Below are 17,318 nucleotides of genomic sequence, written 5' to 3'. Positions count from 1 at the left end.
TTGTACGGTACATTTCTATTTATGTATGTTTATTGTAATTTACTTGAGGAGTAATTGGATTTGATGCCATAGAAGTTTCTTTTCCACGATTTCCTATAAAGGTCATCCTGCCATTATAATGTAATGGTTCATACAAGAAAAAGTCGTAGTTATTTACTTAATGGGATTTGATCTCCTCTGGGTTCATCTCTCAGTCCACATATCAACTACTCCGAGCCCCCCTCCCCCACCTGGAATACTTGATTAGAGCAAACTCACAGAGTTCTCAACAAAATGAGACTTTCTATTTGCTTTCATAATCCTCCAAAGTGATAATTGTTCGAATATATCAAAAAAGTAGAGATCCCGCACTTCTAAGTCCAATAATGTATTGTTGACATTGAATATATAGAAATATACTATGGAAACACCAATGGTTGTCTAATCATACCTGGAAACTTATTCAAGTAATTGTGATCTATTAACTTTATGCTGTATCTCGTATGATAGCAGAACGGGGGCAGGAAATGCAAGAATGTCATATTTTAAAAGAAAAATTGAGGGTAAGGAGCAGGCAGGAACGTTACTTATAGAATTAATAAAATAAATGTTTTGTTACTATCAGCTGCCTATTATATGATTTCGGAAGGAATAAATAAATTACTCCTAAAAAGAGGAGAACCTTTTACATTTACAATAGCACCAGAGTAATATAAATATTATGATTAATGATCATATATATTTATTTAATTTTTAAATTAATTTGCACTAAAGATAGGTGAGAATGCTTATTTCAGAGGTAAATGTTCAGATGCACAAGGCAAACTAAATAGTGAACAACAAAGAAGAAGGAGTACAGGCAACAACAGTTGTTTTTTTTTTTTCTTCTAATTTTTAAACTTAGCAAAGTATTTAGATTTACAAAAATGACATGCCTAGCCAAAAAAAGTTAGTTAATCAGACCCTCTGTACTTAACTTCAAGGGATCTAAACCTTTATTAGCACAAAAATTTGCAAAAAGATAAAATATTTTTTTTTCTCGTATGTTGAGAGTCTAATGTCACCCAATACGGGTTTAAAGGCCTCCACCTCGATAAATATGTATTCACAATAAAAATAAGAAAGGACTCAGTAGATAATCAACAAAGAAGGTTATAAACTATATTTTCCACTCATAAATTGTAATTACATAAAATTGATAGGTTTACATATACGTTAATCATTCCTTAATAGCTTGAATGGGATTCACTTCCCTTTAGAAATTTCTTACACATAATTACGAAAGTTAGTTTCATCAATGATTTCTTCCACGTTCTCGATGTCTTGCTCTCTTGACGATTGGTCGTTGTGAAGCTCGATTGACTCAAGGTTGTTCTCATCCTTGTCCTTGGTTTGTTTGTTGTTTTCTGCAAATGTTAAAAAGGCTGCTGTTAATTTGTCTATTCCTAGTTTTGCATTATTGGCCTCAAATCCAATCCTTGCTCTTTCAAATTCTCCATCAACATCCTACAATAATATAGAATGTGTGAAAATAAGAGTTTAAGATGGCTTGAGGGTTTAATATGTTATTGTCTAAATCTTTGTAAGGGAGGATCAAAAAGAAAAAAATATGTTGACAGCATAGAAAAATAAATATATAAAGAAACGACAAATTATTTTAGATGGAAGTTTGACATTGTGAGGCTGACTTCATTTTTGTTTCATTTCAGTCTCAGGACTAATGGGTATGCACCTTAGATCGGTTTGATGGTTAATTTTTTCAAATTTTGAATACAAGTAGAGGGGGAAAAGTCACCTTGGTGTATGAAAATTACCCCTGCAACATTGCATTGTCGTACGAGGCCATCTTTAGGTCGTATATCTCAATCAAACTTTGAAAAAAGGCAAACACCATTTACTTAGTCAATATAGATACTAGGAGTACATTTTTAGTTATTTTGCAAATGATATTTCTTATGGACATTTTTCTAACCTATAATAAATAAATTTCAAATTTTTCTTGTAGAGGAAAAAAGTTAGGGAAATTTGATGATCTGCGTATTGCGCCCATCATTTTTTTATTAATTTTAGGAAGGAAAAATTAATTTTCTTATATGATATTCTCTTTTTTTTAGCTCCATAGGATAGCTTTAAAAAAAAACATTTTATAAGTATTTTTTATAAGGTTAGAATAATATTTATCATCATTAATTATTATAAAAAAAGAATTAATGGTGTATTTAAATATATTTATTGACGAAGTAAAGAACTTTAATCTCCTTTCAAACTTTAAACTAAATATTCTACCGAAAGATGAAATCGTAAGCAAATATTATTTGGAATATTTTATTATCTTATCAAATCCTAACTTTTCCAAGCTAGCCGTACTCGAATTTTGAAAAAAGTTGAAAAACAAACCGCCCTAATATACATAGTTATTATACCTGCACCAAAAAATAATACATAGAATTAATTTAAGACTTTAAATTTCTATAGGATATTGATGTTTGCTTGTGGAAGGAGATCTGCCTACTTGTTTGCCAGTCTATCTTGGTGTTGATCGTTTTGAGACTCGGTTTGAGATTGATTTTTTTTTTTGGGTTGAGTCATAAATGATTTGCACCTATATTTCGGTCCAAACCATGATCTAAAACCATAGACCGAAATTTAAATCTTTAAATTTAAAATTAAATCGTGATCATTTTTTTCTGTCCCAATATTTATACCAATATTTTTCAGTCTCAATCTATAGAACACTTTTTTCCCCTTATACAAAAATAAATAATACAACCGATTTAACTTCATATGATGTGATTGTACTGATGTTCAAAACATTAAAGAAAAATGGAGGTATTTAACAATTCATCTATAGAATCGGTCTTGACCGAATTTTAAGTCAGACAGATACAAGGCGATTTTTTCTTTGAGATTGGGCTAGACCAAACATATTGAAAGGACCTAATTAGTTTGGTTCAATAAAAGTCATAACGGTTCTGGGCCAGTCTAGGATTTCATTTCCTAATCTGATTTATTAGTGATATATGAATTTATGTAAGCCCAAGCCAAGGAGGGATTAAAGCTCTAAAAGCCCCTCTTCGACTAAGTAAGATAATCTTCAGGGGTGTCTGCAGAATGATATATATATATTTTTTTTTTTTGAGGGGGCTTCGTTTTAGTACTTTTTTTTATCCAAAAATTAAAATTTATCAAGGACCACCGTCTACGCCGTCAGTCAGTCTTAAACGTTGGAGAAGGAATAAGTGATCTTTCAATAAGACCAAACTAGATCCTGAGGAGTTAAAAAAAATCCCCTCTAATCCATGACGACCAATGCAAGAGATATAGAGATATGACACCAAACTGTCCAAAGAGCTATCAAAAAAGTTCATGAAAAGAGCCTCATGGGGGTGAAACAGCCACTGAAAGAAAACCATCTTCTTCGGTTCGAGACTCTTTTGAACTCTTTTTTGACACTTTTCGCAACCCTACAGCCTTGATGCAAACCCCCTAGACATGGACCAAAAAGGTTTAGTCTATGGGGGTTGACATCAGGCTGCCATGCAAACACCGAACCCCTCAAAGGTACTGGCAGCCCGCAATGGAGATTCATGACCAAGGACTATATCTACAGTGGGTGTCAGGCCTTCCACCATAGACTGGAAATCATCATTGCTGCTAGGGGATTGGGGGCTATATTAATGATTAAGAGAGCTCAGACACACATCTATTTATAGAATAAGTTTTGTTAAAAATATATCTTTAATAAATAAATTATATCTTGTTGAAGTTTAAAATTCAAATTGTTCAGATTTTAATGGATCGCCCGGTATGTAGTGATTCATTTACTGATATTCCCCATCTACAGATGGAGTTGATGCAACTAAGTATCTGTAAAGAGTTTTTGTCAGTCTTGTGTGTGTCCTTCTTTATTCGGAACAGTTTATTCCAGTCTTACGATCACTCCCAATGGTTTCGGGACTGTTCCTTAAAGACTGGCAGTCCTTAGGACTTTCATTTTTTTAAACTGATTAAACAACGAAAAAATAAATTTGAGTGACGTCATCAAGGATCGAACTATATTAGTTTTTTAGGACTGATATGCAGGACCAAACCGATACGAACATCAGTCTTCAGTCCTTAATAAGGACGGATATAACACTACTTTTCACATCTGCAGAAAAACTGTTGAACAAAGATTCGGCCGTTTGTAAAAGAAATATTGGGAGATTAGAAAGTACCCTTTATGGTTCTTGAAGAGGAGCTGTAGTTTTTAATTTACTTTGAAAGCCCAATTTTACAGTCCACTGACCTGAAGCATATACGATTTTATTGGGAGTTCTTTGTAGGCGGTGGTCTTTAACCTGTATTGAGGACCCACGGTTATTCTATACAAATTATGTATACCTGGGCTGCAATTTTGTATATTAGAACGTTATTTTATAATTATTTAAGATTTTATTATATAGATTTATTTAATTATTGTTAGTCACTAGGATTACAGGAAAAGTTTCAAACAAATTTTGATCAAACTCGGTATAAAAATAATATTGGTTTAAGTAAAAGCCCCCTTTAAATTTTAAGAGGTCAAGGTCAATATAATACTAAGAGTAAAAAATAATCTAGGAACAAACTGAGTTACATAAGCCAGTTTGATTTTAGGCGGAGGTGTTTCACTCTACCGAATATCATTCTAGATCATTGAATATGGATTAATTTTGTGATGAAGTCTTGAATTTTCAAACGGTTATCAAATGTTTTTTTCATATATATGTATACAATTATTTATGTACGCTGAATTATAAAATCTTCTTTTTAAATTTTTCTAAAATACAAATTATTTTTTTAAACAAATATAATACTAAGTTCATTTAAGAACTCGAAAATAGGGAAAACTTATAGAAAATGGGCGAGGATCAAAAATATTTCTTTATAAGGTGATGTATATTGGTAAAATATTAAAGAAAAGACAATAATGAACTAATTAAATCGTGCAAGGAATATATTTGATTATTGTATTCAAAATTATCCACATCCTATTAGTTCGGCCTGAAATACGATTATGCTCCACTATAGGACTCTTCCATGGAATAATTATTTTCAAAAATCCCAAAGATATAATTCATTTTTTCATACCAACAAGGGGCATACAATTAATTACAACACTCCAACAAATCCTCAAGGTTACTCTCCAAATTTTATGAGCGCACACAAATGTCTAATCAAGTTTTGAATAAAATAAAATAGGAAAAGAAGTTGACTACTCAGGAGATAAATATTATTGACAACAGCTGAAGAATAGAACATATATTGTTTAGATTACCCATTCCGAAAAAGATGACCAGCGAAAAAAATACACACAATTTACATCACTCAATATATATGTAGACATTGAGTAACTACGTGTGAGTGTTCACGTGAAAGACAGAGAGTAAGACTGATGATTTCTTGAAGAATCATCTTCTATATTATTGAATCAAAGTTTGTCTGTTTGACGACGCCTAATAACTCTGAGAAATAACAAGTACTCCCGCTAATAAACAAAACGAGTTAGTAAAATATAATATAATCGTGTTATATTGCATAATATTGAAAACAGGGATATGTTATGCAAGATGCGTGCAATGATCATAGTAAATTTATAATACGTGAGCAGAAAACTGTCTTGAGGAAAATTGCACGTATTTTGTTCAAACTTTATGATGACATATTATAAATTCGCTCAATATTATTTATGACAAATATCTAAAGGTATTTGTTTGTTCCATCACTCAAGGAAGTACTTTCAAGTGTGAGTAATATACAATTGCAATTTTTTTAAATTCAATCCAATCTTCTAAGAAATTGATCGAGAGGATTTGTAAGGAGGGGGAGAATAATACCGTAGGGCCTTTTAAAATATGGTTGAAACACCTCCGCACTTCGATTGGCCAAGGGTAGTGTGGGATTGTTAAAAACATTGCAAATACATGCAAGAACCCTTCTTATACCAAAAAATAACTTTAAGCAAGTCTTGGTAGTGTTAAAAACCAATTGCCATCTGCGAATCAGCAAAGTGCATGTCTCACATTCACTAAAAAAAATTTAAAATCATACAGGCTATGTTCCTTCAATGTATACTTCTGTAATATTACTTTAATATTTAATATTACCCTAAGCCATATTATCCCTCCCCCTCCTTACCAATCACCCTGATCCATTTCCATCTAAGGTTGGATTGAATATACAAAATTGTAAGGAAATTCTATTGTAATAATATTGGTCATACTTCTTCGGGGGATGGAACAAACAAATATGTTTAGATATTTGCCATAAATAATATTAAGGGAATTTATAATGTGTTATTATTCGTCATGAAGATTGAACAAAATAATGGGAATCTTTTCCCGGGCAATCTTCCCCATGGCAGTTTTCTGTGTATCATCATATCTACCTTACTTGGCTTAATCGACATTTTTAGGGGAAATATTAAGGGCCAACAGTCTGAAGAGACTGGAATGGACCACACAACACGGCACACAAGTATTAGAAACAAAGCAGACTTACTTTGGAACGATCTTTCATGCAAATACAATCGGAGCTGGTCTTGTATTTACTGAAACGTTGACAATTACAGAGTTTCATAAAGGGCTCTGATTCTAACTTTTTCTCAATGATGGATCTCTTCATTTTTTCATAGGGAGACAATGTTCCTTTTACTTCTCTGATACTCTCAATGATCGACATTTTAGCATACAATTATATAGAGACAAAGTCACTTGTGTATGTATGTCCAGAATCCTTTTTTCACATACTAAAGGAAATTGTAGTATTGACTACCACTTCCCGGATCTTTACAAAGGAAATGATGATAAGGCTATAATAATAGACATAATATCTTCAAAAATTTGATAATTATCATCTTATCATAATCCAGGGAGACTAAAGAAGGGATTTAAGGCTTTGCGCAATTTGATACTTATCCCCAATTATAAAGATGGATTTATATATCTGGTTATTTCCAGACTAGTTTAGACCCTCTTTTCATAGAGTTATCAAATACTTTAATGTATCACGCAACCTTTCATCCAAAAATTACCAGAAATAAAATGCTCAAAATCAATTTTCAATCCAGAAAATTTAATAATAATATTTACTGAAAATTATTTTTCAAATCTTTTGCTCTCTCACTTAGAGCTCCATAGTAAAGTTAATCACTGAAACCAACCACCTCCAGTTTTCACAGCCTCTAATTTGAGGCTGACCCGAACATAGCCCTTGATGAGGAACTCCTTGTCCATTTTGGCAACTGTCTCGAGAAAGGAAGTCTGTAAGGAGTCAACAGGGAAATGTGCACGTTTATTGGACTATCTCTCCAAGACGCACATAGGAGGTCAAGGCTTGCAGATCTGGCAATCTAAGAAGGTCACATTTCCTTTGACCAAACCTTCAAAAAGTCTGAAGTGTTATTTTTTGGCCCCCAAGGATAATGTGTCTTTCTTCAAAGTTTTCTAGATCCATTAGACTCCTTAAAATCCTTGGGAACTTCTTAAACAGCTGATTTGGGAAGGTTCGAAAGCTCAATAATCTTCTTGGGAGTGGGTCATTCCATGTCAAATCAGCCATTTTTTTTTCAAAATTTACACGAAAGTGTTTAGATTTTCTTCATTTATAGATATATTCTACCTCTAATAGCAATAAATGCTCCCCCAAAATTTGAAGTTATTACGATGAAGGTTCCCGTGTTATTGATGTTTTCGTAAAGATCCCATTTCTAAATATGGATTGGATCACATAATAATCCAAAAACTAATTTAGATAATATTTGGAGAAGTATTTGGAGAAAAAGACTAAACATTGCCATGTGTGATCATTTTTTGATGTAGAATTCAAAAAAACATATTAAAAGGCATTACCTTCGAAAATCATTATTTCTGTTTCAGTGACTGCACCCTACTCTACGGTCAACATCTCAAAACATAAAATAAAAAATTCATTTTCCAGAGTAATATATTTTTTGTATACTGAAAACTAATTATGTGGGAATTTTAGTGTTTGGGAAATGTATATTAGTTAAAAAATTAATCATTTTAGATCAGGTTAAAATCTACTCAAAATGTTCACTTCAAGAGATAAAATCAAAGTAATTTCTACAGGATTTGTGAAGAAAAATTATTTGTTTGAAATTATATATTTAAGTTGTAACATATGATAAAAGTCGTTTTTCATAACACTAAAGTCACAAATATTAATACTTTGAACCAAAAAAACTACATTTTTCAACGATTTTATATTTTTATTCTTGGAAATGGAGTAGCTACGTGCAGATCCCTTTTGTATCTGGAACGTCGATGATTTTTAATATACAGTCAAATGTCATAAAGCATACATCATGACGTTGGGGCTAATTGATTTTTTTTGTTTTATGTACCTTTACGGAGTAAGAACTTGACTTTAATGCCCATGTCTTCTTTGTTTTTCTTTAAAATCTAGCAGATCCATCAGCACTTGTCGTACATAACTGCAGTATAAGAGCCAATATTTATCTTGTCCAAGCAGACTGCAACTTTAAATACCTAGATACAAACAAACTCCTTATCATCACTAGACGAAATACAAATATTCTGAAAAAAAAATTTCAGAAATTAAATTTCAAATATTACATTTTTTGGTAAAAATTAAAAAAAAAAAAATTTTAAATAATATTTCTTTTTATCTATTTCAGATATTAAATTTTCATGTGAAAGTCAAAAATTCTTTAGTTTGGGGAGGGCTACAGCCCCTCCAGTCCATCGCCTGCGGACATCTTTGACCTTTGTTTATTAGGAAAGGTGTCTATTAAAACGTTTACCAAATGCAATAATGCACGGGAGAGGAGCAATTGTGGATAAAGATAAGAGGGCTCTACTTTTTCTTGGATTCGGTGAGTTCGAATACATTTTATCCGTGGTTCGGAATTTAATAAAATAGGATAAAGATTACGGTTACATTTATCTTTATTATTGATTCTGGAACAATGAATATCCCAACTATTAACAATGAGCTGACAGTCAAATACAATGTACATTTGTGTGTTATCGAGGTAACACTGTATAAAAACCAGACGATCCAACTATTTTTGTGGATGAAGCTTCAAGCATCAATCAGATAAATAAGATAAAAATATCTAGCTTACACAGATATATAGAATGTAATTTGCTCTTAGCTGTTAGTTTTTCTCCTTCTTATCTTCTAATCAATGTTCTGCACGTTGATTGGTGGAATTATAAATACCTTTTTTTAAAGGTTTGAACATTTCTCAACAACTATTGAATGATAATTTCATAGTTAGGAAAAATAGTCCAACTACCAAGTGATTTTAAACCTTTTTCTGTTTCCTTTCGGTGGAGAAGTTGAGTGATACAAGGTTCTACTTTTTATGTAGATATTGGTCCAAGCACAAATCAAGACAACTACGGTCAATATATAAAAATCACATTTTTTTCAAAAAACTAGGATTAAGTAACCACTATAAGCTTCATATGACCATTGAAAAAATTCGAGTACCCCGGTCCTTTTGGGTCTTGCATCTTTTTGGATAGTACAAGTTTACTTTTTTCGTACCTGGATACCTTGGATTCGATCCTGGGGCAATTTTTTTTTAATTTTTTTTTTAAATTCACTTAAAATCGTCTTTTTTTTCATAATTTTATTTATTGACCTTAATGAATTAAAGATTATATATGATTAAAACATTAAGTACACAGTTACATATTTTGAATAAAATAAGTACTTTTGAAGCAGTATGAGATGTGATTGTCCTTCTTGGACTTGGAGTAGAATTGAAGATCAACATCGTAGTCATTTCTTCACAAGTCCTAGCTATATACGGAGTGGTATTTCCTGCAATTCATAATTTCTAATACAGGAAGCGGCCATTGTTTAACAACGAAATTTGAGAACCTGCTACAGCTATACATACACAGGTAAGACGTTGTTTGTTGTTTTGGGGACTAGCCAGAAGTGTTTGGAGTCAGTTAAAAAATGTTATCGATTAATGAAGTATTTATTCCATAATCGTGTAAAAGGGAGAGTTTCCGTCGTCTTACAATCCACATCAGACGAGATAATATTGAGATTGCAAACTTTAAAAACTGAGACATGTCCTTTGTCTGTAGAGTCTGGAGATCATTATGAATCAATAGCAAATTATGCTGATCGAAAGATGAGATCAGACTACAAGATTGATTTTTTTTTACTTTGTTGGATCCAGTGTTTGGCCTCCAAGCTCACTATGGACTTCTTTGTGTGGGGCACCGTTGAGTGACACATCAACAAATCCTTCTGTGACACAAAGTCTGAGCTGATCTGCAAGATTCGGGAGGAATTCCGGAATCTGTCGAATGAGACTGTCAACAAAACATCATCTCTTTTCCAAGGTTGATTTAAGTCATTATTGATGTCAATGACGTCTATATTGAATAATAATAATAAAAAATTATATACCGCCTTCATTTGGTATCGGTTTTTATCAAAATCGGATGTTCTGTTTAGAAGTCTCATTTTTTTAATCATCTAGGTTATACACTGTGTAGTATAACCCCATGCCATCTAAGCTAATCTCCTCACACACAATCTTCAAATTGTCAGGTTGACTATTTTAATTTAAGGTTTCATTTTATTAACATACCGACTAGTCATATTTTTGGCAACTATGAGTATGGATCTTAATTATTTGAGTTATCTTTATATGTGTTCATATTTTTTGTCTCAAAATTGACTACTATTCTTATTTTTACAGGATTCTATTCATTCAAAATGTTAAGCTCAAAATCAAGGGTCTATCCAATTGGTTTACTCTAATAAAACATTCTTCCTCATGCATTAAATGGAATTTGAATAATTCATGATGCATGAGGGGTTTTTTTAATCCTCCTCTCATTTCAATTAATTTAAAACTCTTTATTTAATATTCTAATATATATCCGAATTTATTTACAGTACAGAGTGCAGGAGTTAATTTTTTCAAATTATTTTTTTTTAAATTTTGGTATAATCTGAGGGTTAAAAAATGAGATTTATTTTTGAATAAATAAAAAAATACACAGCAAACAAAAAAGGAATTGGTGTCTGATCCAGTTACAATTCACACTGAGTAAGAGATAATTGAGATTCTAAAATTCTTAAACATGGACAGGTCCTTAACTCTGGAGAATCAGGAATGAACTGGAAATGTCTATAGGTGATTATGAATCAACAGCAAAATAAGGCCGGACTGTCAGAGGGATTATTTTTGACATAGTTGGACCCAGTGTTTGGCCTCCAGGGTCAGCGGACTTCTAGTATTTTCTCCGTCAAGAAGATATTCACTGTTCAACAGATCCTAAACCATCAAAATGACATATTCATTACAAGATTATCTGAAGAGGTGATATGGATCTTCAGAACAAATATTCCAGCTGCTCAGATACTATGTGGCTGTGTGATAGCGTCTGATGACTACAAGAACAGCTTACAAAGTTGTTCTTCCTCTTTATGTCTTATAATTGGAGACTACGACAGCGAAAAGTTGCAATATAATTGTTGCAACCTTTTCATAATGTGAAAATAAATTTGCTAGGCAAAATGAAGCGGCGCGATGCGAATAATATATAATTAAAGTAGAAGGAGATAGACATCGATTGTGTTGCGCTTCGGAGGGTCTTGAAAGTAGATGGAAGGTTTCATTATGCGAAAGAGGGATGTTTGTTAGTTTAGACTATTATGGAGTATGTCTGTGGGGATGGTGTCTCGGATTCAATCCGTAAAATAAGGGATAAGGTCATAGGGGATAATTATATAAGGTATTACGACTCTTTATTCATGTAAAAACGAGAAAAAAAAGCAACATTATCACTCATTATGTGAGTTCATCCATTATCAAGAGTAAAAATGCAAGAAGAGATTGAGAGAGACGGATTTGCACACTACAACCCCCGTAAAGGGTGTTCATAAAAATAATTATTTTGTAGTGATTTATGGCAGATCTATGAAAAGGATCTACTCAGACCTTATCCCTCATTGTACGGATCGAATCTGAGCCTGCACTCACGACATACTCCATACAAGACAAACTCACTACTTCATCCAAGTATTGAGACCTTTCATAATTCCTGGACAATCAAAACAGTGCTTACATGAAGGTCAGACTTATTGATTTTCACATTTTCGCCAATTGCCTTCTGAAATTGTGTGCATCTTTGACATCATGATTACTGGAACAGAATCGACGAAACCAAAATTGCGTGTACTTGGCTGTTGCATTATCAGGATCATAAACAATATTAAATTTTCAGGCGTCTGTCTTTTTTTTTTACCCTTGTTCGAAGAAAAACTGTAAAATATGGCGTGTTTTTCTCTTTGGTGGTGTCCATCTTTGTTAACCACTCAAGCAATACTGTTTTAAACAATCACAAAACTATCTTAAAAGTTTTTGTTAATAATGAAACATTGTCGATCTATTTTTTTTCCTAACCTGTCTTGTTAGCACATTTTACCTGTCGTATAGTTTGAGGATGTTTGCTACGCTGTGCATTTATGGAGGATGTGTAAGTGTGCTTTACACAAATGTGCGAGAGCTATAAGAAGGAAATAATGGCTGTCCATTTGTCCAACTGTACCATAGGTGTCGCTAAATAAAAGAAGGATTAATAAAACTTATGTAATTTTTTTTTTATGATTAAAAAGTGTTTTGATTGATTCTGTATATTGTTATAAGCTCGATATATTTCCATTTGTTGCTAAAAAGTGATGAAAAACGACGTTCTTCTTTTGACTCTTAAAACTTATTCACAATTCATAGTAATGAGGAATATCATAGCTTATATTATAGAAAAGTATTAAATTAGCACATTCTACTCCATTATGAGGTCTGGTAGTTTCCCTCAGAGTCTGAACATCTCTTAAGATGGATGATAAAGTTAGTAGTATGTTCCTTCGATTGCCTCGATCTAACTTTTACGAGGCATGGCGTCATGAAATTAGCATTGAAATTGGTAAAAATATGATAATAATGTTGACTATTTGCTTGTACACTCCCATAAAAAAATGGAAAAATCCTGGATACGCATATTTTTTATATAAATATTTTTTTCAGATTATACAGTGAATACTTTTCTATTATGTTAGTTATGATATTATTCATTACTATGTATTATGAATAAGTTATATGGTTCTAATAAAGTGTCGTTTTTCATCATTTTTCAGCCTAAAAATGGAAATATATTGAGTTCACAACAAGATACAGAATCAATCAAAACACTTTGGTATAGGATTTATTAATCCTTCTTTTAATTTGGCGTTGTTTTAAGGGTAGAAAATGACTCTGAACGATAATAGTCCCGAATTGATCAATCTCAGATATTTCAGAATTCTGATGTCTAAGAGAAAAACTGAGATAATTTTTGGAATTTGAGCAACAAATATATATGCAATTATTGTCATCAATTCATTTGTACAAAATCCCCCCCCCAAAAAAAACCTTATTTTCCCCTGTGTTATTTATGAAAAAAGTGTTTTTATTCAAATAAAAGTTAGTTAATATATCTCTCCCCAAATGTGATGAAAACGAATTTTATAACTCCGAACAATGCCGAGTTCTTCAGCTAGTACTTATTTATATATTGTATACAATATTTTTTAAATGGTTAATTTTGAAAAAATTTGCTGTCGCACCTTGTAAGCAGAATATATATTAGAGAAATTGAGATTTATTTATGTATTTATTCAATTACTTAATAGACTTTGCAATGATTTTGATTTATTTATTATCTATTACTACACACGTATATCTTGTGTGTGTACCATTAATTTGATGGCATTCATGTAATTGCGAAAAGGGAGAATAACTTATTTGCCTTGATGATTTTACTATTTATAATCAATCATGATTATAATGGGATTTGTAGAAAAAGTGTTGTCATTACTAATCAATTACAAAAATGAATAAAAATATTTTGTAATTTGCCAACGTTATTAAAACTAATACAATATTTTTACTCTTTGTTGAGTTCATCTGTTGCTATAATATGATTATACGTACATGAAAAATAATGCACTCAAACGATAAGTATATTAAGTAGTGATAGGACGCTTAAAAATATCCCCATTCCGATCGATTCTATTAAAAAATTACCGATTCTGATTCTTTAATATTTTCAATAATAGTTAACAAATACAATTTTGCTATCAGGGGTATCCACAGGATTATATTTTAGGCTAAGGGCTTGGTTTTTGAAAAAAGTACAAAAATTGAAGTTTTTAGAAAAAACATGCAAAATAAGATTTCAAAGATTAAATTTTTCGCAAAAAAATTCAAAAATACATAGAATTATTTAGAAAAAGTTAAATTAAGAAAAAAATTAGTTAAATTTCAAATATTAAACTATTTGACAAAAAATTTCAAATACTAAATTATTCTTAAAAAAATTTCAAATATTAAATTTTTTTTAAATTTCAAAAATTCTATGAAAAAAAATTCAAATATTTAAAAATTTCAAAAATACATAGTTTTTCACAGAAAGTTAAATTTTTTGAAGAAGAATTTGGAAATTGTTATTAAATTTTGGATATTTAATTTTTAGAATTAAAAATTCATATATTAAATTTTATAGTAAAAAACAAAAACTCCTTTGGAATTTTGGAGGAGACTATTTTTTTTTTATATAACGTAGCAAAGAATTAAATACCAATGATAAATAAGAATTCGAATTTCAAATTAAACATCATTTTCTCGATTTTTGTTCCTGAAAATACACCCGACTTTCCGATTCCAATTAATCGTCCCAACACAGATATTAAGATCATAATTATATTACATAGATAAATTGTCAAATTTACATATTCTCAACATTATCCAATCTTACGTAAAAGGTGTATCCTTTTGGCCAGTGGTGTATGTAGAATATTCACGATTGGTAACTTTTTTGGGGTGTTTAGTGAATTATATTGTACAGTGTGCTAGATAAAATTGTGGACTTGAATGGAATCAATCTGGATTACTTTAAGGTGAATATTTTAAAATACTAGGTAGCATTATTAAAAGTAGGAACTATTCCGGTAAATAAATTATTAAAAATACACTTTCGACAATTAAAAGTTGTCAGCATGGAGGCGAAAAAGTCAAATGTGTCTGATACACTTCACGCCCAAGTGAATGTCGAGAAGATAATCAAGTTATATTTTCATTAGGACCATCTCTTGAAATTAAATCAATTTCACTTCCTATTTTTCCACCAGGTTATTTTCCATTAGTATGTTTCAAATGGTGCTCCTGTCAAACAATCTCCTCAACCACATAAAAAGCAATGATTTCCTAAAGATTATATTATTACGTTAACTAAATCTGCTCCACAACGTCTTCACATTGATACAGATCCTGATAGTAGTCCGTTATTTCTTGGTGAATAACTATTTTTTATTTCACTTAAAGTACACCCGTTCCTTTACTTACTATTTAGTATTTTCAAATTTTTTTATTCGATTTAAAATTACATATTCTTAAGGTGTTTCTTATTAGGCAACCCCTGTTGTAAATTGAGGATATATTTTGCAATCCTTCATCTATAAGAGCTCCTGAGCCTTCGAAAGCTTTCCTGTCTATTAGGTCTCTCTCCATCAGTTTCCTCTCCGGCTTTTCTTAACACCCAATTTGATCAATTCTCTCCCGGTGAATTCTAGCTATAATTCAAGAGCATGTGAAGGGGTTTGAATTGATCCTGATTTCAATTTGGACCAGATATCTGTTATTATATTAGCAACTATGTTTGCCGTATATTTATCTTCCAGTAGGCTTAAATTTAGTTTCCCAGTTTGTGCCCTGAAATTATTGGGCCCCTTGATATTGAAGGTTAATTAAATTCAATAATGGTCAGAATAAATTTTCGGAAGTATAGAGTATTTTCTAACATTACATCTTAAATCCTCTAAGACAATAAATATGTCTAGTCTTAACAATTTTTTCACTCCATCATTCGACATCACTTCAAAAGTGTGTTAAGATACTCCATTTCAATCCTGCAAAAGTTTAACTCTATTTCTCCGTTATCAGAAAGTCCATGCTTTCACGGCAAATATATCATGCGACAAAATCTCCTAGAGGTAAATTAACAGCGGCAAAAATGGTGGAGACATCACAAGCTATCGATGCTGCCACTTTGGCGTGCTCTCTTGGGCAAACGTGGGTACTTAAGTAGCTGGGTTTTTTTATATATATAGATAGCATGTTCCAACTTATTCCATTTGAAAAAAAATGGAAAAAAATTGACAAATTAGTTGACCCAAATATTTGGCAAAGGCATAAGGCCCTCCTTGTAATCTGCACTGCAAGTGGCAATATAACAATTACTTGAAATTTGGGACTTAGTGAGACGTTCGTTTGCAAGTTTAGTCCTCTTATGATGCAAAATTTCATTCATAAAATTTATTCATATGTCCTTCCAAAATGCATTAAAAAGTCTTAAATGCAATCATTTATTCTTCACAATATGGTTCTTTAGAGAAATAAATTATGGATTATGTTCCTTTTACACTGCAAACTCTCTTCGAATCTGAAATACTTCATTTATGATCATCAATTTCACTAAGGCCTTTGATATTTTATTGCATCAACATATACTATGCACCCTCTACAGAAAAGGATATGATGATTATATGATTTGTATGGTTGGTGTTATCTATCAAAATCACAAACTTTAATTCACTAAAGAAATTGCCTCTTATATTTTGAAACTAAGAGGGGATTTCTTCAAGGTGATACTGTGACATCATTGCTTTTTATTATATGTATTGATGAACTACTGAATAATTTCCATAATGAGTCCTAATCAAAGGTTTCAACCTGAATCAGTTCCAACTGTTGAGCGTATGCTACAGCGACGATTTAACAATGGTTAATATTTTAAAATATAAAAGCCGAATGTTAAAAAATTCTACAACCATTTCTAAAATATATACATGATAACTTGAAATTGAGTTATCTTTGTTGAAAGTGTGCCTTTTTTTCAAAGGCTCATAGCTTCAAGACGAATTGATACAAAAAGTTTAAAAGTATTGAATTTGATAACTGAAAGTATGAAATTTAATTTTTTTTTTAAAGTACCTCTCCAAAAACACTCTATAGTGTTGTCAATTTAAGATAAGACCACGACAATATTTCAAGGATAAAACTCATTTTTGAATTGAGCTCATAATGAGAGTCAATAAGTAATCGTATGCTCCAACTACAAGAGATAGAAACAAAGAGAGAGAAAAGAAAATAGAGAAAAAGGAAATTTATATATTATACAATTTGTAATAACATTTCGCATCATGTCTCAAACTGTATAAATAAATTATTTCAAGCTTCATGGACACAAGAGGACTCGTTG

General features: G+C 31.4%; 1 protein-coding gene across 1 annotated transcript; it reads right to left on the bottom strand.

The window, feature by feature from the left end:
- Positions 1 to 1,115: 1,115 nt before the first annotated feature.
- LOC121115431 (uncharacterized) lies at positions 1,116 to 6,780 on the bottom strand. The gene is made up of 2 exons (XM_040709630.2): positions 6,502 to 6,780; positions 1,116 to 1,485 (listed from the first exon to the last, which is right to left on the bottom strand). Exons 1-2 carry the CDS (start codon positions 6,679 to 6,681, stop codon positions 1,246 to 1,248), a joined length of 420 nt encoding a protein of 139 aa, XP_040565564.1. The 5' UTR covers positions 6,682 to 6,780; the 3' UTR covers positions 1,116 to 1,245.
- Between the last annotated feature and the right edge of the window lie 10,538 nt (positions 6,781 to 17,318).

Source organism: Lepeophtheirus salmonis, chromosome 3, assembly GCF_016086655.4.
Source record: "Lepeophtheirus salmonis chromosome 3, UVic_Lsal_1.4, whole genome shotgun sequence".
NCBI lineage: Eukaryota > Metazoa > Arthropoda > Copepoda > Siphonostomatoida > Caligidae > Lepeophtheirus > Lepeophtheirus salmonis.
This window is presented reverse-complemented; position numbering and strand designations above follow the sequence as displayed.